This window comes from Sparus aurata, chromosome 4, assembly GCF_900880675.1.
Source record: "Sparus aurata chromosome 4, fSpaAur1.1, whole genome shotgun sequence".
NCBI classification, from domain to species: Eukaryota; Metazoa; Chordata; class Actinopteri; order Spariformes; family Sparidae; genus Sparus; species Sparus aurata.
In genome coordinates, this window is record NC_044190.1 from 20,122,534 (window position 1) to 20,145,828 (window position 23,295).

General features: G+C 43.3%; 1 protein-coding gene across 4 annotated transcripts in view; it reads right to left on the minus strand.

The window, feature by feature from the left end:
* The window catches only part of pcdh17 (protocadherin 17), a 58,953-nt gene extending 37,680 nt beyond the window's left edge, over positions 1 to 21,273 (minus strand). The window contains exons 1-2 of one of the 4 annotated variants that reach the window (XM_030414390.1): positions 20,391 to 21,273; positions 16,983 to 19,574 (exon numbers count right to left, since the gene is read on the minus strand). In XM_030414390.1, coding sequence (XP_030270250.1) covers positions 16,983 to 19,268 — 2,286 coding nt within the window. In that variant the 5' untranslated portion in view covers positions 19,269 to 19,574; positions 20,391 to 21,273. Of the gene's footprint in view, positions 1 to 16,772; positions 19,575 to 20,390 lie in introns of all 4 variants that reach the window. The other 3 variants (XM_030414387.1, XM_030414388.1, XM_030414386.1) reach the window with 3 other exon arrangements.
* Between the last annotated feature and the right edge of the window lie 2,022 nt (positions 21,274 to 23,295).

The following is a 23,295-nucleotide window of genomic DNA, read 5'->3' on the forward strand; positions in this document are numbered from 1 at the left end:
CGCGGGTTGGTGCACTCTGTGTAGATATCGACAGAGAACATTTTCTTGTGCTAGCGTGGATGAGAATTGCAAAGGCATGTTGTTGAATCGCGCCAAACGATGTGTTGTATCTACACCATGCGGCACGGGCACAAAGGTCAGAGAGATACTGAGTACAGTGAGGCTGAGTAAGTGTAAAAAGCTGCAGTCTATTCTGTATTCCCATTGAGACCCTAAGACTGACCGAGCAGACAGCAGGCCGATTGAGACAAATGGGACGAGCATATTGGAGTGCTATTCTACTCTCAAGCCTTGTTGGTGCATTTTGGAGCCATGTTTGTGTGTATCTACCTGTGCGCGTGTGTGTGTGTGTGTTTGATATCTTAGGTAGCGGTGGAGAAAGAGGACAAATTGCAGCTTCTCTTTCACACATCATTGGACAGCTCTCTTTTATTCACAAGAACGAGAGTGCACCCCCTTCCTCTACCTACCCTTCTGGGCATGATACATGCATTTGTCCTTTACTGTCTCCCAAAAGAACACACATACTCACTCTGGTGCAAGTGCATGTGTTTGCTCGGTGTCAGGAGGTGTGAGCGCTTCCAGATCCACCGTAACCTTGTCAGCGAGCCAAAAGGATCTGGACCGCAGTTTTTAATTTGATAAACTATGTCTTTGTTGCGGGACGCTACCACCAAGGGAGCTCTATTTGATTCCTCTTGGAAAACTGTCAGGGTGGCTCAGCAACAGCCAAATGGGAAGAGCGGGTAAAGGATAAAACGGAGAGGAAATGAGCTTAGAGGAGAGACAACCCATCGCTGGAGGGGAGTGCAGCAGAAGCAGGAAATAAAAGACTGAAAACAGAAAAGGGAAAGCGAAAACAGCAGAGTGAGAGGATGATAAAGGAAGTACAAAAAAAAGGGGGCGGAGAAACGAGGCAATAATTACACTGCATTGATTACCTGGTGGCTGAGGAGCAATTGTGAGTGATCAAATCTAATTAGCCGGTCCTATACATCTTCCTGGAGATAACACACCAATCAATCAGCGGGCTTAAGTGAACTTCAAGCCATCACAGTCGACTGCCTGCTAAATATCTCCCACTATCTAACTTACAAGAGGTCCGGTTCAAATGACTTTCAGACAAATAAGTGCTACCGATGACGGTAAATGGAGACTAGACAGATTTCAACCAAACCGAGGTCTTATCAGGCAAGATGGACACATGGCTAATGATTCGGAAAGTACTTTGAAAGAAAGATGACATCCTCCGAGACAAGTTCGGATATCAAGGACTGTTTGGACATGTAGAGATATGGAGGCTGACAGTATGCAGTCATAGTATTTTAGCCTTCTCTGTATTCATATCAGGAGGAAGTGATTTCTGTGTGTCCCACTGGTCATTTTGATGGTGTGGCACACAGGGACTTAAAGCTGCTACAAGGAACTTTAGTTACCTGTTGATTCTGGTGGCCCCTGTGGACAAAAGCTGCATGAGCACCACAGCCTACTGTTGCAAAAAATCTTGATCTGGCTTAGTGCATGCACGTGTTTGGAAATTAATCAAAACATATCTTAAACATTACTTTCCAGCCTTACTTTCCTGGTGTATTTGTTGCTATGTATGAATAATTTAAATCTCTTTTTAAAAGATATTAAACAGCGTGAATGTAAATGTTACATCACCACCATTTTAATCACTTTAAATATTTGTTTTAATAGACTGTGAGCATTACGAATGTGGGTGTCTGATTTGAATTGACGGTGCCTTCAGAGTGCTTTATTTGGTTTTACCGTTTTAATGATACTGTAATCTTTATGTACTGATGTTGTATGTGTCGTTATCAAGGCATCATTGCAAAAAAAGGAGGTTGCTCTCATTGGCATTCCCTGTTTGATTAAGGTGATGATGTTGTGAACAAATTCTAGAGTCATCAACATCCTCTATTCATTCTATAATCTTGTGGGGAATTTGACCTGGTGGCAGGCATCAAGAACAACTGTTCAAGAAATATGCAAATCTTCCCACTAATTCGCTAATGTCGGTCATATAGACACAACGGTATTAAACTCCGCTTGAATTAAATCAATTAAAAATTGCCAAAGGTCTCGGTGAGTCTGTGATTTACCTGGAGGGTAAGCAGGGTAAGTGGCTCATTTGAGATCAGATGTATTTGTGGCATATACTTTGTACACTCAAAAGACAAATGCAAAATAGGAAAAAAAAGAGTGCAACTTGTGCACCACTTGATGCCTGTTGAGTACCTCTACCTCAGAGCACCAACTAAAAAGGTAAAATATTCTCCCACATGTCTGCAACACTCAAACATAACCTCTTGTATAATTCCAACGTGCCCCGGTGAGCTGTGTTGTGGAGAAGGGTACAAATTGGTAGTTGAACCGGAATCTTCTGCGTTCGAACGAGTGCAGTTGTGTGAATGACTTGAGGCTCCGCTGAAATCGAGCATGCATGCTCAGCAAACCTCTGGATAACATTCAGAACGAGGCTAAAAAGGTTTTTGCCTTTTTTTTTTTTTATTAATTTAAACCACACAGCTCCTACTGTACTCCTTGTTTCAGCTGCAAATCTTATAAACTGATTTTCCCTGTGCTACAGTGTTTGTCAGAAGATGGCAGGTTACCATAACTGTCAGACGAATGCGTTCGAGCTGGCTCTCCGTGTGACTTATACCTGAAGCTCTGGGTTTGTTTGATGTAAGGCGGTCATTACCCTAAAGGGTATCGATGCATGTGTAATGATGAATCTTTCGCTAGCATTACAGAAATACTTTTTTTTTATAATGGACAGCAGAAAATGAAATATATATATATATATATATATATATGTATATATATATTTATTTCAGACATGCCTGCAGGGATGGAAGGAAATACAGTACAGCAAGAGAACCTGCCATGAAATCAATGTCAGTGTGACCAAAACATATCACTAGAGTGTGTATCAGAAAATATCGATTATTTGTCCTGCTCCTCGCGATCAGTCATTTAAAGTATCTCCACTACTGACAGTCTCACCTCTCTTCCCTAAATTTAATCGTACCGAGCTCAACTTCGCGCCACAAATCCAATACGAGCTGAATAAAGTCAGCCACATCTACATGCGTCGGATTTGACACTGCCTTGAAATATTGTGACTGCGTTCTTTACAGAACCACTATGGGGCTTTTTATAAAATTGCTGGTTTTCCTATGGAGCCTCTGACTCAGGCAGCTCCACTTCAACTCAGTAGTCTCATCTTGTTAATCACCGTTTGCCATAATTCAGGACATTCCTTTGTTTTTTTGTGCGTGTGTTTACGTGTTGATTTGGTGGAGAACTGGCCTCTTCCTTCATTAAATATGGCTAAGTAGCACTTTAGCGGTTTTGTATACAGTTGCAAAAAAACAGCCTGACCTCTCTCGCACATCCACTGCTCACCAGAAAAGAAACAATATTTATAATTAATATGCAACCACTCACACTGATTGCCAATTATTTTTGGCTGACCATACAGTGTCATTAGAGGTGCCCATTAGGAGCTCGGCGGAAGTATCGAGTCATTTAACTGGCACAACTTCTTTTCCTTTGGTTTCATCATCCTCAGTCTCAGGAAAGCCACTTCATATGGAGAGAAGAACAGTGTGCAAATGAAAGTGTTGACTCGCCAACCACATACTGAGCAGGGGGGAACCGGAATCATTGATAGGCGTAAAAGCAAGAAGGGAAGACGGAAAAGAAGAGGCTGCACAGGGCAGAGGGATGGCTGAGGTGGTCACGCTTGCATCTCTTCATCAAGACAGACGAGACAAAAAACACTTCTGCTTCAAAGCTGATTTCCTTTAACCTGCGCGGTTACTGCTACTTTATTATTCCATTTGAGGAAGAGCTCGAGCAAGAGTGGGTATCATTTTCTCTTCTGTCTACAAATTACTACTTTGGTCTGATTTTGAAGGTACTTTCCTTATGTACAAGTGCGATAGGTGCATTTGCCTTTAGGAGCTATGTAAGAGTCTATCACCATGCTTCCCCCCCCCCCCAGCTTTCTAAGAGCAGATTCTGTAGAGCCCACTCATCCCCCGTAATAATGTTTGTCAGTTAAATTTTGCCGACTAAATTACTCTTAAAAGAGCATGAAAGGAAGACTCTACGAAATAAACAGACCCCTGAGTCTGAGAGATGGTCAACAAAGCGTTGTTAAACTCTTACACTTAAGCCTGTCATTATCATCTTGACAATCAACTCACGTAGAAAATAATAAAATGCAATCCTCGTGAGAGAGTGCGTATCCTTGAACTTGTTTTTCTCTCTGTTTATCACACACACACACACACACACACGCACACACGCACACACACACACACATCATTACAGGTGTTGGGGATCTGACAGTCTAGCCTATTTTATGATGCATGAAAAATCAAATGAAGGGCTAAACTAAATCCTGCATGAACAAAATGGCTCGGAAGGCTCGTCTTAATAGGCATACGGTAATACAGAATAATCTGTTAACCACATATGACAAAAAAATATATAATAATCTGTTTCTTCACTCCTGTGCATGTAATTGATTTATTAATGGGCTGATTAAGCTATTATTGAATGATTCATCTTTATCTAGCAAAAAAAAAAGGACATTACCCATATAGTGTGATGTTGACCAACATCCCCCCGGGTAAAGATTACAATAAGCTGCCACGTTGGAAGCGCACGAGTGAGGCTCTACACTGAGTCAAACTGTCAACATCTTTTTTGGCTAAATGGAAGTAAATAAAGCTAATTTGACTGTGACCCATTTAACAATCCACCTCTAGTTTGAAATCAAATAAATTGAATCCGAGATGACTGTTTCAGTCAGGGGACCGCAGACAACAGTTACACAGCAGTTCTATTTTTGCAGTGCGGTCGCAATGATTAGTCTATTAACCACTGCTGTTGAATCGAATGAAATAAAACTGATTGATCATCATTAGTCATTTTTTTCAAGCAAAAATGTCAAACATTTACTCGTTCTACCTTCTTAAATGTGAGTATTTTCTGCTTTTCTTTGATTCTTTGATTTGATTTCAAATGAAGGGTCTCTCGGTTTAGGCAGCCAAGAGCCAGGTTGCAATGTTAGCAGTTAAAGGCAAATCCAAGGTTGACTTTTGTACCTAACATGGCATTTCACATTCACATTATATGCTTATATTACCCACCTTTCACATCTGTTGGTGGGGAGACGTTAATGGCATTATCACAAGCCAACAAGGCTGTCACAAGGCAAATTCTAGTCACATTACTGGAGACACCTGGAGAAATTTTCAACCGTTTCGGCTACTTTTCATTGGAAGTCTGACTTTCTTTATTCGTGATAGTGGTGACCAAAACAAGTACTTTAAGCCAAACCATGATTTTTTTTTTTTTTTTTACTAACCCTGATCAAGTGTGTGTTTTGACCGTAAACCTAACCAGAGCACAGCACTGTGACAAGGGAGAAACAGGAAATTCAACCTAAACACATGCAAAGTTGCAACATAAAAGAAACGTTCAGTTTTACCTAATCTATCATTTCCAGAAACATACTGGATATACATTTTGGACTGGTACAGTTGGGTTGGTTTTGGACTGTTGGTTGGATAAAATAAACTCATGTCATTTTGGGCTTTGGGAAATTGTGTTTGTGTTGCATTTCTTCAAGAATTTTCTTTTTTACATTTTATAAACAATTAATCCACCAATCGTGACAACAATCAGCAGACTAATCAATATTTAATATAATTAATAATATATTATATCGTAAAAATATAAAAGTTAAAATAACAGAAACACCAAGACCTGAGAATACATGGTTTCACCAGTGAACACAGCACACATGTTTATTTAATGTCATAAACATGCCTAGATGAATTGGTGTTAGAGATGTTGAGATTGGTGTGTGTGTGTTGTGTGTGTGTGTGTGTTGTTCCTGAGCTGTTGTTATGGGGTGCAGTCGCACCTATGTGCATTGGAATATAATGAGGCAGTCTGTTCAGGTGTGGGCAGTAAACCAGACAAAGGAAATCATTAAATAAGACCTGGACATGAAATAAAAAAAAAAAAACTAAATCACAGTCTTCAAGACAAAAAGAGTCTGACTGGAACAGGTTGTGACCCCATCTCTATTTTCCCCGAAAAATAAAAATGTTTGTCCAGTTGAAAAGGGCAAGAATAACTTCATTCTAATCTTACTTAAGAATCACAGGCACTGTCATATTTGCAATTACCTTCTACGGTATTACTTCTGTGTGTCTGCACTTGCTGCCACGATTTCTCTTTACAAATACAACAATACTGACAACAATTCAGCAGCCAATTCCATTCAGCTGCCATCTCTGAATTTAGCTCAGAGGAAACTTGTGTGCTCTGTAGAGGAGGGGCGGGCGCACGGCGGCGCATTTGTACTCCTATCAACACAATCCACATCTGTGGCAGTTTAGCCCCAGGAGCAAATGACAAATGTAGCTTTTGGCATGGATATTTATTCCAACACACGAAAACCCCTAACACAGCAGTTTGTCAGCTCTCCTTAAATAGCAGTATTGTTTTCCCTCACAACTCCAACTTTCTTTGTGTAGACACATTTAACCAGCTGGTCTGGGCAACCGTTACAGCTGGGATCAGTCTTGTGATTATTGATAAAGGAAAACATGTAAACTCCCGAGTCAAAATCTTGTAGTCAGATTACTTTACTTGATGCTGAATTATTTAAACGTGAAAGTGAAAACTGAAAGTGTAAGGAGACTGGTAAATAGAAAAGACAGGGCGCAGAATGTGATCACGATGTGTAAGCTACTAATCATTCACTACTTGCTCATCGATAGTTACAACAGCTTTGAGTCAGCACCGACCTTGCTTTGCCCTCATTAATCCAAAGCCAACTCAGCCCAAAAATCTGAAGCTGTTAAGGAGCACGCACGAATGTAAGCATGCAACAGAGGTGGGAAAAAAACAGAGGACAAAAACTTTGCTAATGTACCAGTAAGTGGAGTTTTCAGGTATATGTACTGAGTATTTACTTTTAACTTTAACTCACTACATTTCAACACAGACATCTGAACTTTCTACTCCTTACATTTTTTCAAAAGCATGTCTGATTACTTTAGTTGTAATGCATTTGAGGGGAATTATCAATATTTTTTTGTATGTTGTGTCATTGCACAATGGCTTCCCAACGTCACAGGGGGGATTTCAACCTTTCAGCACATATGATGCACAACAGACATAACGAGACGGAAGCAGACAGAGAGGGAGACTCAAACGGGGAGACGAGGCGTGTTAGTTTCTCATATCTGCTGAAACCCTGCAGCCCTGTCTGGATTTTCTTATTTTCTTAATTCTTTGCTGTGCTCAGGGAAGCTTTACCTTCCCAAAATGTCAATATCTGACATCCTGAGAAAGAGACTCAACAATCAACTACCTTTCTGGTGCGTTCATGAACAGCCTGGACAAATCCTACCTATTCAAACTCCAGATTTAATAGTACATTAATTTGACATGAGGTTCAGCTTTGCAGAGAAATGCCTGGTCGCAAAGTATCCGCACGTCTGCTCGAGAATAGAATGTGTGTGTTTTTGCCCACTCTGAGCATACATGAGCGCAAGCACAGATGAAGACTTCTTGAGCAATAAGCCGACAAACAAAGCTTTTAATCAATACTTTCGACAGTTCGGCGAATACACTTATTCACTTTCTTTTTTCTCATGCCTGTACACTAAATGTGAACCTCACTGCTTCCAGCCAGGAAACAGCTTGACACATAACCTCCAATAAAACCACATTGTGTTGATTGAACATGTTGTGGTTAAATGAACAAGATATAACAAATGAATTAATTAGGGAGCATTAGAGGTGCTTGTAGGGGGATTTCTGTTATCTTCATTCAGACCGGGCTAGTACCCCCCTGTCAATGTTTGTATGCTAAGCTAACTGCGCGCTGCAATGGTGGTTTCAATCTGCTCATCTCTCAACTCTCAGCAAGAAAGGAAATAGGCATACTACCCAATTTAAGTTTAGAGAAACGCCTTCAAATAGAAGCTGAACAAATGTATCTGATTTCTTCAGTGTCTACAGCGATTTCTAAATAAAGGCAGCGTGGCACTTTAAATTCTTTAGAAAAGCACGCTGTTTGCGGCCTTGCAATCAAATAATAAAAACACCGTCGACCAGTTTTCAGCCTGCTGAAAGCTCACGTTTACTACACTTTCAAACTGATATCATTAAAACCCTCTTATCCAGCAGTAGCATCAGATATGAGTAAAGAAACAAGCATTTTTTATGATTTGAGCTTTGAAACAAACCATCCGCAAAACGTGGTCTAGTTTGCAGGTTAACAAGAGAGAAGCGGAGAGCTCGCGAACAAAAAACATTAAAGAACATATTTATTCCATTTGAATTGATGGAAGCGGAGCTGTTCCATGGATGAAAGGATTTCACATATCTCCCCAAAGCCTAGAACCAAGGCCAGACACAGATAAATAAACACACAGACACAGACAGGCCGGATGCAAGCACACGTGTCTAATATCAATATATGCACAAGTGCGCATTCAGACACCTGTGTTCGCTCTCTATGCACACATGTACACACATGCAGCAGATGGACTACGCCTGCTTTCATTTCAAGGTGACCTATCTACTGTATATGCATCGGGTCAGAGGTATCCAAGAGAAAGGAGGTGGGTGTGAAAAACAGAGTGGATGACAGGAAGGATACTGTCCGTGCACCTCGGAGGAAAAAAAAAACGGACAGAAAAGGCTTTGCGATAAATCTGTGTTGTCAGAGTATCAGACGCCAGCTCCTCTCCGTCTCTTTTAAGTGCGTCTATGGTGCATTAAGAATCTGTCAGACCAGCTTTAGCATTAATCAGCTAGCCCACGGAAGAAACAATCACACATAATCTCGGGCTTTAAACCCCGCTGACCTTCTCTTCAAATGCATAGATAAACTCCCCTTGAAAACCTCAGTCATTTAAAAAGACGCACACAGGCCCGAGCTCCAGGGGCTGGTAATTCCCCCCCCCTCCCCGCTCTGCCTCCCCTGTGGTCTATCTGATTGGTTCCTCCCACAGCAGCACCCATATCTCTCCACCTGGGAGTACATCGACTCAGCATGTCAACGTGACCTCGAAGGGGACGCGTTTCCGACAATGTGTGCGGGTAACGGGGGCTGCTTTACCCTATCAATCTTGAAACGGGAGAGGAGGAGAGAGAATATGAGAGGAGAGGGAGGAGAGAGGAGGAGACGCAGGAGGAGGAAAGGGAAAAAAGAGAGGAGAAGGGCAGAATACACAAGTTCCATTCATCATCTCTGCAGTGTTGAGAGTGTATAAATAGCAAGGTCTGTTCGGAGTTATCATTGAGCCAACGCTTCCATCGCGGTACTTCATTTATTAAGACTGCGCGCGGATCAATACGGCAGACATATACACTCTGTACTGTTGACAAGATAATCTCATCATTATGAATTTGGCTTGTGTCGTCAGTAACATGAGCAATTGCAACGCTTATCTGAGATGACATGAGCAGGGGAGAAAGAAAGGGAATCCGAAAAAGGAAGCGAGTCAGAGCGGGGGCGAGGAGGGGAAGCGGGCGGGAAAGAGCGCGAGCATTAGCGCTTCACTTTTTTTTTTTTTCTATCTAAAACTAAGCACTGCTCAGAGTGATGGATAATGAAATACAGTATTTCAGTCCCAAACAGAGCAAAAATCAATAAGAAACAGAGCAAACCAGCAATTGATCTGAATGCTACAGGCCCCAAGAAGATTTCTCTCGAAGACATAAACCCAGTGAGGGGCCAATTGAGTACATCTGTGTAGCACAATAGAAAAAGATGAAACCGGCCAAATGTCCCATTTTCAATACGCCATTAGCACTCAGCATCGCCACTGCTACCCTGAAGAGCAGACACAGTCAAACGTTTGATGACAAATCTTGTGTGCCCACCACTTAGTGGGCCTTTTGTTTAGGCAATAACATCTGAGAGTGCCGACTCATTCGCCTGTGTTGCCACAAACACGCAACAGCCAGTGCAAAACACAGTGGCTGTCAATTCCCTTCAGACACACACAGGGCTTTAGACATGGGAGTCAGATTTCAAACTGTGCTACAGATACGAGCAGGAATGGAGGAGTCGGTGGGATCCCTCCTATTAGTGTGTCGGACCTTTCTCAGGCACACACAAACATACGCTGGCAGGATTACATTGTTTAGAAAAATACGCCTCGAATTGCAAAGCAAAGCGTCTCTCTGAGCGGAGCGCCTGTAATGTACTCCTGCGGTTGTGCGAGGGGAGGAGAGGCCCCGTCATACAGCGGTGTGTTATGACACGTAGTTAGGTGGAATTAGAGCAAATGAGATGGTATTCATGGTATGTCGCTCCGATCAATTAATCACATTACTGATGAAGCTGAAGAAGTGCTGAACTGTGGAAGGCAAGGACAAGGAGAGAGATAGTCCGGGAGAAAGGGATAAATCATTCCTCTTATACTAATGAGATAGAAGGTGAGAACAGATTCACATAACTCATTCTTTGAGCTGCGTGTTGTTTCTACAGCACATGCCTAGGGGGCACAGTGAAGGAAGATGTGGCAGAAATAAAAGCTCTCTCAGGTTGGACCCGTGCCAACACACGGCAGAGCGAGTTCCACTTTGTCTGACTTTGAAAGTGTTTGATTTACAGCAAGGAGACACAGCTGCTGGCAGTTCAAAGAATACATCGCCACACCATGTACGCCTATGAAGCCCTCTGTGCGCTGAGCATCTGAGAGGACATTATTGTGAGGTCACTCTTATATATGCCCATCTCTATCGCCGCAGCTGGGGCACCCCGCTGCTCAAAGCGTTAAGTCTGAAGACCCCAGGGGGGATCTAAGAGCCCTCAGGGGGCAGGCGGCCCCTACAGGGAAGCCCTTCCAATCTGAGGGAACCAGCAAGACCGGTGCTTCAGAGCACAGCTGGTGGTAACGGAGGTGAGCATGTGTATGTGCACACACACACACACACACAGACGGACACATGGCATATGAATCTTGGATTCCTCCACTGTGAAGGTTATGTTTTGTTCTCTTGTTTTTGTGACCTCGGTTGATGCTAGGTTGGCTCCTTGTTCCTGAGTTTTTTGAGCACAATACCAGCAGCGCCAAGGTAAATGCTTCAAAATCTACTGGGGGCACGCACAGATCTCTTCTTTTTCCTTCTGTCAAATGGAATGGATTGAAGGCGTTTATATTAAAAAAGAAAAACACATTAAAGGAAAAGGACTGTCAGGTGTACAACTCGCAGATCAATCTGGTGTGGGCGTCCACTTGCAATGCAACAGAAATACGGGCAACAGGCCGTACCGACAGGGTCAGGAAAAACAAGACACACTGTCACACAGCCAGACAAACACAACATGACTGGCGAGATAGAGTCACGCTCGCTGCAGCCCCATAACATTATATAAAAGTAATTACTTTAGGACTTGATCTGATACCACTTAAAATGCCAGTCTGCCTGGAAGGTAGCTCATACGAAACAGTGTCACTAAGTGCTACTTAACAAAAGGACATGACAGCATGACATGATATTTTGAAGCTCCGGTGTCGCTGAGATAGGCAGAGGAGTCCTAATCATCCACTTCCCCTCAATCACAAACACACAATAACTCGAGCGATGAATGTCCACTGACAATCCACAGTCGCATTATCATGCCCATGTCATCTCCAATAGGCTACTTCCTATTGAACCAAGCAAATTGGTTTAATGTGTCCGGCCAGTCTGGCTATCACGGAGGTCAGCTTGTGTTCTCATATCCTGTCTCTTTCACTGCACTTGGGAAAAAAAAACAAAATTCCTTTGTTGCCCTGCGTTGCCAGGTCAGGGAGGTCTGTTAAAGTAATGAAATTAAGCAGCACAGATAAGTGCTGTGTCCACATGAATGCACGACAGCTGGCTGAAAGGTTTTCTAGTGGCTGCCCGAGACAGTACACCTAATTGTCTTCAGTCTATCTATATCTATCTTCTTCTGTCAACAGTTTGACTTGAGTTTGGTCTAAGTTACAGGATAAAGTTGTGTTTAGTGGTGGGCATAGTCTGGGGCCTCCATTTATACTCAATTATTCAGCAGGGTTACTCGGATTTTTGAGAACTCGCAATAAATAAAACATTCACTTCCACGGCTCCCTCCAACCTCAAACAAATTTCCGGGCTACTCGTAAAATGTATCTGCAAAGCTATTAATTGTGTGAATATCTGAAGAATTTCCAGCGCGAGCGTGCTCAATGTTGCTCGTGGAAATCGAGGCCAGAGAAAACATCAAAAGCATCGGTAAAGAAAGACACCGGTGTCGCTCCATAGGACCAGAGCAGATTTAAAATGTGTGTTTCTTTTCTAAAACCTGCAAATTTCATTACTGCTGGGCTTCTTGAGAGATCACTACGGCCATCTCCTCTTTCTCTCCTGCGTCCTCATGTTACAAACAGACACCGGACGAGTAAATACAGCTCAAATTCTACTTGCATCAGAAAATAAGTAGCTAAGTGTTCCTTACCCCCTGTTTTACCCCCCCTCCTCCTCCTCCCGCCATGTTCACAAATATGTAGCCAGAGACCGCTGATGTTTATCGTGACATCTTCCGCTTTCCTCTGATTTGTTAAACGTTATGATTTATTAATGAAAGAGGCTGCAAATATAGCTGCTGTGTTGTGCTGTGTGTTACACTTCTGCCACAGCTTCCAGACATACGAAAAGCGCTTGTACTGGAACAAGCACTTTCGCAAATTGTAATACAAGTAACGGCGGCTGATAAGCCAAACAATCAATGACAAAAAAACATATATTTGTTAAATTGCGATAATCATTTTTCTGTTATTCCCCCGAGCCACATTCTGTGGTCTCCAGGCACTTCCTCTCAGTTGAATCTACCATGTGAGCTCCGTGGAGGTGAAAAAATAGAAACAAAACTGACTATTAATAATTCAGAATTTCAGCGTGTAGTGTACAGTTATGTACAATAGCAGCATGTTTATTTGAGGAAGTTTGAAGATACACCCTAAGGCGAGCTGATCATTTTCTTTTTTATGTACTGGCAAGCTCAAACAAAAGAAATCTGGCCTTACTGGCCCCAAAGAGCTCGAGAGAGGAGCAAAGTACACAAATTACAAATGGCTTCTTGAACTGTCTCTGATTCCTGTAAATGACTGTTTGTGAATCTGGTAGCTGAGCTGCTCAATCCTGTCTACAAGCAGGCTTCAGTACATACAGGTTTACCAAACTCATTCCATGGAAAGCTCCAGAGGAGAGCAGTTATCTAAGATGAAGGGAGAGGGAGAGAAATGAAATAAAGAGCGCTTTTTTATTCATTGCCTCAGTGGCCACTGAAGTGTGGGAGCAATTTCAATACAATATACAGCGGAGGCTTTGATAAGACTTTTCACTAGAATCCTTAAAAACAGCCCAAGCCCAGTTACATGTGCATCTGCGTGTTGGTGTGCACGAGCGTGTGCGCGTTTGTGTGTGTGCGTGAGTGAGTGTGTTTCTTGGAGGAAGGGTGTTTCAAGGTTCGGACAAATGCAAGATTGTCCCGCTCATAAAAGAGAGGGGCTCTGTCACGGAGCCTGCCAGCTAAAGGCTTAAATCACATGCCTGGAATACACAATGACGCTTCACCCACACACACCCAAACACACACACACACACACACACACACCATCTCCCCTTAAATTATGCAGAGTAAGACCATTCCTGGAAGCATTCACTTTCAACATCTGCTCCAGCTACATTGTTGGCATGCACATGCTCAACCTTAACAAATCAGAGGGGGGAAATTTTCATCTCACATATTGTACTTAAATGATCACAGTCACACATCCTAAATGATTTTTCATCTTTCTTTAAAAACCCTTTAGTAGTTTAATGGCTGCCTGTCATTTTGAGGATCCATTCAAGGACCGTGGATTATGATTACAAAAAAAAAATCCACCTTGCTATCCAATTTATTTGCAGTAATGCATGCATGCATTCAGTGTCTCCTTATTGCATTCAGTGATTTATCCTTTAAAACAATTGAAACCAAATACTGTCATGCAGAGAAATATTTCATAGTCCATGTGTTCGATATGAATTCATGTCTGACATTTTCCATTGGAGCATTAGGCGCCCCTTACCCACTGGCAAGTGACAATGTCAAGTCAGCAGCGACTAGAGCCCCTTTTCTCCTTGACACCCTCATCTCAATTCCACCTCACACAAGGCAGAATGCTGCCACCTATAGGCAGCTTTAATAGCCTTTCAGACCCATCTGCCTCTGTACCACCTGCACCTTATTAACATGGATGGTCTCCCACCGAGACAGGATTCAGTTTAATTAGAGTTTCACGGTGAATCAAATTACAACATTCAAAACTTATCAAAACAAATCAATGATAAATTATGGGCCAATTAAAAGTAATGACACAGGAGTCTTCGAATGTTTGGTAACAAGGAGGGCAGCCTCTGGAAAAAGGTGGCAGCAAAGGAAGTTAAGAACCAGTCAGTGGGCCACCGCCTGGCACAGCCACTGAAGTTAAACATGATGTGGGACCAAATCCTAAAACATATTCAAGACAGAGTGGGCGCAGGATCACTCTTTGGAGCGAATTACTGAAATCCCTTCTTCCTGGGCATTGAGGAATTTTGCAGCAGATTGGTTTTAACCTTGATTCCACACTAAGTAATTCCCTTCAACGCCTTAAGCGGAATTAGGCATCATTACGTATCATCCATCTCCTTATCCCAGGAATTCTCTTTAGAAATGAAATGAAGCTCTCCACTGGGCCGGGTGCTGGCACGGTGGTGACAATGATAAGGCCAGCAGAGCTCTGCTGATATGTTCATATTATTCCCCTCTCCCAGCTAGAGACCAAGCCCAGCCTGTCTGCCAGTGCACCACTATAAAACATCATTAGAGACCAGCAGCCGTGTGGAGAGAGACTGGAAGTTGCAGACAGTTACAGTAGCCCTACAAGGTGTAGATGAAGACAGCCACACTAAGGTGCCCTTGTGAAACTGACTGGGCAGGCGATGTGCTCCCCCGCTTTATCGGTCTCTTTATTTATTTTTCCTATTTAGCCTCTCCTCCCATGGCAACTGTAATGACAGATGGGCTGAGAGGCCTTGGGATCGATGGAAGGGGAATTCTGTCTTTGTTTCCTGACATTTTTCCCATAGCCACTCTGCTCTGACTCAGGTTACTTACTGTCCACACGGATGGACAGAGAAGGCAGAGGCAGAGAGGAGGGAGTAAAGTGATATGCTTCTGTACAGCTTCTGACGAAACTTAATGCCTCAGGCCATCTCCCTCTACACAGGTTTCTGTTGAATAATACAATAGAGCACCCTGCACGCCTGATGCGTCGAGGGGACCCTCTGTAAACAAGGCGCAAAGGAATGTGCTGCTGCTGCTCCTGCTTGTTCCCCCTTTGACAATCTCAAAGGGGGAAAGAACAGTGCACAGAACGGGTGTGCAACAGCCCCCATGGTCTAATTCATCATCACTACATTAGCAGAGAAACAGCCTGCAGAATGGACCAGCAATTATTCTGTCCCTCTGATTAGGAAGCCTTAACGGTCTTTGTGCTGACCCTTGCCCTATGCAGCTGGCTCATAATAGAAGCAGGGCTGAGACCGAGAGTGGGAACAACAGACAGTGGCCGTCCTCCCTGGTGGGAACACGTCACATCTGATCACAGTCATATTCACATCCACGTCCAACGCAAATGGTCGGATAGAAAGGAGAGCACATAGCCTAATCAGGAGACTAATGGTTATAGTCCGTGAAATATAACTGGAAAGAAAAATGTCATCCTCCTAATTTGCCAAATAGCACAACGTTACAGGCAGAGGTTGATAACTAACTGAGGACTCTTTATTATTCCTATGAAATTATATTAGTAACACATACATTTCTTTTTTTAATTTAAACAACAGCTAAACATAACAAAAAGGGTTCATTGTGCCACAGCTGCCCATTATCCAAAGTTACATACCACTGTTTTAAGCAGGCCTTAATCCTCGTCTGACACGACAGACTTTTAATGGGCTTAAGACCAAAGACACAGAGAAGTTATCACGTTAGAGGCTTATACACCCAAGTACTCCGCACAAAGACCTATAAAGTAGCTGCGAAAATAACTATAATCTGCTAATCTCTAGGAATTAAAATCGCAAGAATTAACCACAAAGCGCTGTAGAACTTTGCGACTGTTTTGATGATATAAACAGTTGCTTCTAAAGCAAATAGCATCTGTCTGTGTTTGGTGTAACTAAATATTGTATCAAGAAAATCCAGTCATTTGATTAGGACATGTAAATGTCTGTGGGATAATTGGGTAATCTCAAATGGAATTGATCCTGAGAAAACTACATACCTGATTATAGCTCAGCCACAGGCTAAACTCTTCACTTCACGGGAAGAGAATGACAATGATTGAGTGATTAATGAAAAATTTCTACATGAAACCTGATTTCAAAAGCCTGCCGTGACATATTTCAAGCACAACTGATTTGTGTTGATGTCACAGGCTCTGTTCTATGAGAGCACCAGAATGACTGTTTAATCCTTCTAATGCTCACCCCTCCCTCCCCCCCTTTTCTCTCTGTTCTCCTGGGCCTCTCTGCCTCTGCCTGTCCTTATCTTCTTTTTCTTTCATTTTACAAAACAAGGGGCAAACGTTGATATCAGAAATGGGAGTTTTCTGAGGGTTGTGATGTGACAATGGTGGCATAACAGTGAAGGAGGAGAGTGCAATTTCCCTTACCTGTATGATGGACATGCGGTTAGTAGGTGTGTCTGTAGTGCTGGTGACTGGGCCTGTGAAGCTGGTGTGGCATCCCACGTGGCCTTGGGGCACGCTGAGGTTATTGGCAGTGGGCTTGAGGTACATGACCTCTGACCTTGGTGAGCTGAGTGGCAGGCGTGTCTGGTAGTCAAAGTACATGGGAGAGGTGGCCAAGGAAGGGCTGCTTACCACATTCATCACATTCATGGCATCCCGCTCCTCCACCTCGCTCTGCACCAGCATGATGTCGTTCTTGTTAATCTTCTTCTTCTTGCCTTTCCCCAGCTGAGGGTGCGAGTACTCTGCAATGCGACAATTATAGGTACGGATTTCCTTGTTTTCCCGCTTGCACTTAATTGCTATGGTCACCATGGCAGCCAGAAGCATGATAGATATGATGCTTAGAGTTACAATGAGAGGAAGGGACATGTCCCAGTTCTGATTGTCCTTTGTGCGCGGCAGTCCGTCAGGAGGACGTCCATCTGACGCCTTGACTATGAGCCTGGCAGCAGCAGTGAGGGTTGGCTTGCCGTGGTCTGATACTCGGATGATTAGCTCCACAATCGGGCTCACATCGTCCCAAAAGGGATGTGCTGTTCGCACCTCTCCTGTCACTGGATCAATCTCGAAGAGGTGCTCCTCATTTCCATCTGAGATCTCATAGGTGAGTCTCCCACTCTCACCGTAGTCATTATCGACTGCTCTCACTGTGGTGACAATGTAGCCAACACCAACATTACGCGGCACATGGATTTCAGCCGTATCATTTAGGAGTAGGGGCAGAACTATGACAGGAATGTTGTCATTGACATCCAGAACACTGATGCGGACTGTGGCATTGCTCTCCAGGTGAGGCGACCCGGCATCTTTAGCGAGGACCTTAAAGTCAAAATACTTTATTTGCTCATAGTTAAAAGAGCGCACGGCATAGATGGCTCCATTAGCAGCATTTACATTAACGTAGGTGTTAACGTCACCCCCGCTCACATTTGAGTTGAGTATGCTGTAGTACACTGTGCCATTCTGGCCAAGGTCTGGGTCATGTGCCAAAACTGAACCAAGGTACTCCCCCGGGATGTTGTTCTCAGGTATCTGAAGAAGATAAACTGACTTGGTAAAGCGAGGAACATTGTCGTTCTCATCCAGAATCTTTACCGTGAAGGATTTTGTCGAGTTGAGAGGAGGAATGCCATTGTCTTTGGCCACAATGGTGACATTGTACTCATCCTGTACCTCTCTGTCCAAAGGCCTGTCCGTCACTACTGTATAGAAGTTATCATAGTTTTCCTCAAGCTTAAACGGGACATTACCCAGCACTCTGCACTGAAGCTGCCCATTCCTGCCTGAGTCCTTGTCTGTGACACGGACCAGAGCAATGACAGTGCCTGGAGGTGCTGCCTCACTGATGGCTCCCTGTCTCACAGACACAAAGCCTATCGATGGCCAGTTATCATTCCGGTCAAGCACTTTAACAGTGACTTTACAATGGCCTGGGATTGGATTGGGACCTAGATCCTTTGCCTGGATGTCAATCTCAATAACAGGGCTCTCCTCGTAGTCAATTTCGCCCTGAATCTTTATGACCCCTGTTCTTGAATCTATGGAGAACAGCTCCCTGATTCTCTCTGGGGCATAGCCACTAAACGAATAGACTACTTGTCCATTGTTGCCCTCATCAGGATCAGTAGCATTTAAATCGATTAGGACTTTGCCAGGAGGGGAATTTTCAGGAATTTCCACAACATATGAGGGCTGATCAAAGACGGGGCTATTGTCATTGGAATCGATAACTTTAACATTTATCTGCATGGTGCCCGACCTAGGATATTCCCCCCCATCAGTGGCAGACAAAATAAGGGTGTGATGGCTTCGTTCTTCTCGGTCCAATGGTCGTTGAATAACTAATTCTGGGAATTTAGTCCCGTCCCCACGGGATTTTACCTCCAAGGAAAAGAGATTGTAGTCGTCGCGTGTTATTTGATAGGTTTTCAGGCCATTTTCCCCTGCATCTGGGTCATGTGCGCTGGTCAGGGGAAAGCGTGTCCCTGGCACTGCATTTTCAGAAATGTCAATATCAATCTGATCCGAGGGGAAAGTGGGGGAGTTGTCGTTAATATCCTGAATATCTATTTTGATCATGCAGATCTCCTTGTCATTGGCAAACACCTCCATGGAGAGCTGGCACTTGGGGTTTCTCTTACACAACGTTTCCCTGTCAATGCGCTGCTTTGTATACAAGAGTCCGCTTTGAGGGTCCACATCGATGAGATGTGGAGCTGAGTTCTCCAGCACCCTGAAGTTGGCTTTCTTACCCTGTCCTGCCTGTCCAACCTGTTCGAGTCCAAGTCTGGCATCTTTGGCAATGTTCCCAATCACAGTCCCCGGACCTTGTTCCTCCGGGACAGAGTAATTCAAGTTTTTCAATGTCAGGGCGTGAGCCCATAAGAGGAGGAAAAAGAAAATAGAAAGATACATCCCCACTCTGTAAAAGCTGCTATAATCTGTGTTGTGTTTACACTTCCTTTGACCTGTTGATATTTTGTTCGAATTTGGTATTTCTATTATTCGGGATCAAATACAGAGTTCTGTTCATCATGTGAGGCCTTGGCATTTGTCTTTGCGGATTGTCTTTGCTCTGTCTCTCTCTTCCTCTGCCTCTTCCAGCAATCTGTGGTGCCGAACACCTAATTTATATTCAGCTGAGCGCCCAGACTCATCTGAGCAATAATCGCGATCCAGTCTCCAAACAGAATAGTCATTGTAAGCGTTCACTCATACCACCTAGGAAGGAAAACAGAAAGAAAGAAAAAGATAGATTTGTTATAATGCATGCGTGGCAATTAGTCACCCTAGTAAAAATAGACTTAGCTACCTTATAGCCTTACTGCCAGTAAGACATCAGATCTACCAGTGAGCCAAAAATGAAACAGGGCTCATGTGTAATTCATCTCCACAATTATGGGGGGAAGCTTGTCAATTAGTTAACCTTGGGAAGACACTCAGCGCAGCCCCTGACACACAGGAATATAAATATTCCCCCTGAAGCTTATTTACTACATGTGTTATTACCAACACAGGGTTTCAGGATGCAGTTTTAATCTACCTCTAATGTGCAATGCACGACCTGACCCTCGCGCAATAATGGCCCGTTCACACATTATGAGAACGCTGACGGAAACTGTAATAGGGCAACTTTAATAATATGGTAACACTGCGGGCGTACAACTGAAGATGGCCTATTGTGGCGGCTATTTGAATAAGTGTGTATAAAATGAGCCTCTTACACGCATTAACAAATCCGCATAATCCGGATATTCACAATGAGCCTTATAAAAATTCGGAAATGAGCTGCCAACATCTCAGCACAGCCGTGTAATTCTCCCCACTGATGCTCTATGTGTGTGTGTGTGTGTGTGTGTGTGTGTGTCTCCCCGTCTCTCTGCAAGATCCAACGGTCCTTGGAAGAAGAAGCTGTTGCATCCGCATGCATAAGGGGGGATGATGGCAGTGAAATAACAATCGCTTGATTTTCGAGATGAGCAACAACAAAAAAAAAAAAAAGGAAAGCGAGAAAAGAGCACCAAAAAATAAACTTACCGAGAGGAAACTGCTGTCATAGTAGTCCCCAAAACATATAGCAGTAAAATCAAAACGGGCAGTTCCAGCAGGGTTCAGGGAGAGTTTCATCCCCAAAAGCTCTTCACCAGGCTGCCACCCCGTATCCTCTTTCCCCCCTTCTGGTGTGTGTGTGTGTGCCACAAGCCTCCCGATGCACACGCAGGCTACAGTGCAGCGCAGTGGAAATAAAAAAATAATAATAGAAAAAAAAAAATAAAAAAAAGTGCTCCAGAAAAGTATGACTGTAATGTCAATGAGCTGAAGTCCTCTCTCCGCTGTCTGATTAGGATGCAGCGGCTCGCCTTCTGCCTGCAGTGAGTCACCGTTCTTCAGAAAGGAAAAACTGTTCGGAGAAAAAAATACTCTGAAAGAGCAGGGGGAAAAAAAGAGGATGAAGAGGAAAAATCCAGATGTGGGCTGTAAGGTTAGATCCAAAAGTGTGTTTTTGTTGTTGTTTTAGAAAGCGGTCAGTGGTATCTTTTCCTCCCCTCGTCCGGAGCGGCGTTCAGTGACTGATTCCCGGTGTGGCATTTTTGTCCTTGTCCGCTCGTCCCCTCGTCAAAGTCCACACACACACCACAGCCGGGGAGAGAGAGAGAGAGAGAGAGAGAGAGCCGGGAGGGAGAGACAGCTGCTGAGGAGGTGGTCAGCAACAACCCCGCATCCTGGCACAAGTCTCTTGTTGCAGCCGTCAGAAAACAGGGTGATTTTTTATATATATATTTTTTTTTCTTTCTCTCGAATATACGCGCAGCGGTCGTTGTTTGGTATTTTCTGCACGTAAAACAGTCCTGAGCACATTGAACGCTTCCTCTCACTGACTGAACTCTGGACACCGCATGGTGCATTAAACATTGTCGCTGCTCCTCCCGGCAGCCAATGAATTTGAAGAGGTGGGAAGAGAAGGAGGGATTCAAAAGCCGCGTTGGGTGCAGACTACAAATGATTGGTGGCTCGCAGTTCACCGGTGGCGCATCTGTTTTTTTCAAATATCACACTTCATTGTTGTTTACAATAAAAGGAGACCGTGCGTTGGACAGGCTCGCCAGGAGACGCGTGCTGGTTGGGGTGGTGTGGGGGGCAGGGTTGATGTGGTTTGAAATTTCAGTTAAGCCATCTATCAGAAGAAAAAAAAGCAACGGACAAAGGATTTGAAGTTCCCTCAATCATCCGAATGTAACGTGTGGGCTCTGAGCTTTTATTCTGAAATTCACTCTGTTGTATTCGGAGAGAGGAACCTACTGTCAAAGAACATCATCCTATATTTGTTAGTTTTCTTAGTTTTTTTTTTTTTTTACATAGATTGCTTGTGTTCATGTATCATATTGCGTTGCATATTGCAGTCTTCCACTTAAGACATTGGTGTTTGAACCCAAATTTAAGGTTTCAGTAGTTCCCCTCTACCCTGTGTGACTACAAAGTATGGATAAAACCATTCTGCATCCTTAAGCAAGTTTGTGATGCCACCTGAGGCTCAGCAGTAATTGCATTAAACATTTTTCTATGTAATGAAAAAGTGTTAAAGACCTGGGAAATTATATGATGTGAAATGATGAGAGTTGTTAAGAGTTGGTGACTGTAGCAGGTATTGTAAGTGATACTGACATGCTGCGTTGACTCTGACTTTCAGCAGGGCTATTGTACGTTCACAATTATAGACTGAGAACTTCATTTCATCTCGTCTCTGACTATTATAGCCCCCGTTATAAAGAGAAAAAAAAACTGTCGATTAAAAAACTTTTGTCTCAGCACTGAAGGCAGGGCTGAAATGACTTTTCGATAGACAGAAAATTAATTGGCAACCATTTTTTGGTAATCACTTAATTGTTTAAGTCCCCTTTTCAAGCAAAAAGCCAAACACTCTCTATTTAATTTTATTTTTTTGTTTCTCAGTGATGAGGATTTGCTGCTTTTCTTAGTTTCGTGGTATTAAAAAAAATGAACTATCTGTGTGTTTTGAACAAAATTACTATTTGTTAGACAAAACAAGGAAATTGAAGATGTCATCTTTGGACTTTAGAAAATTGCGATGGATGTTTCACAGACCACAAATTAACTGAGGAAATGTTTGATAGATTATTCGATAATGAAAATTATTATTAATTATTATTAAAAACAGGATGATCACGCATCCGAGTGGACACAACGGTAATCAATTTCAATTCTAACAGTATTGCTAATCACTGAGCTACCATGTCACTTCAAGCATCAAGCATTTTAAAAGAGATCTCATCTTCGCACACCCATAGAAATATCACATCATGGCCCTGAGGACGTTCAAGTCCACTTCTGACTTGCCAGTTGTCACAGAGCTGCAGTTTTGTCGGAGTTTAACCATGCCCTTCATTTGGTATTGCTATTTCAACATGTCAGCTTTGTTCAGTATAATCTTGTAGTCAATCCATGTATAAACACGGGTCTCAACCTCTTTGACTTTCTCGCTGACCTTTCTCTCCAACTGGGGGGAATGACAAGAGTGTCAGAACCGTTCGTTAGTCAGATGGCACCCAGAGCTTATTATTAAACAGCAGGTTTGATGTACTAATGTCAAGATGTTGATAACTGATGAAGGTAAATGTCACATCACTGTCTCTGTCTGCGTGGTGTGTGTGTGTGTGTGTGTGTGTGTGTGTGTGGGGGGGGGGGGGAGCAACTGTGTGTGTCTGGTGCCTTTGTGTGTGTCTATTAAAATGTGATGAATATTTTGTTCGTTAAGCGCACCTTCCTGTGGATTCTCCAGGTTCTGTGGTCCTGTGGGCCTTCCAAGAATTAAAGGACCACAAGATGAAATTACATCAGCTGATAACAGCCTGTTCTACTCTCATTGTGTCAAATAGGGCAGCCTGGTCAGTGGTCGCAGGTCTGACACTGTTGTCACGCCTCT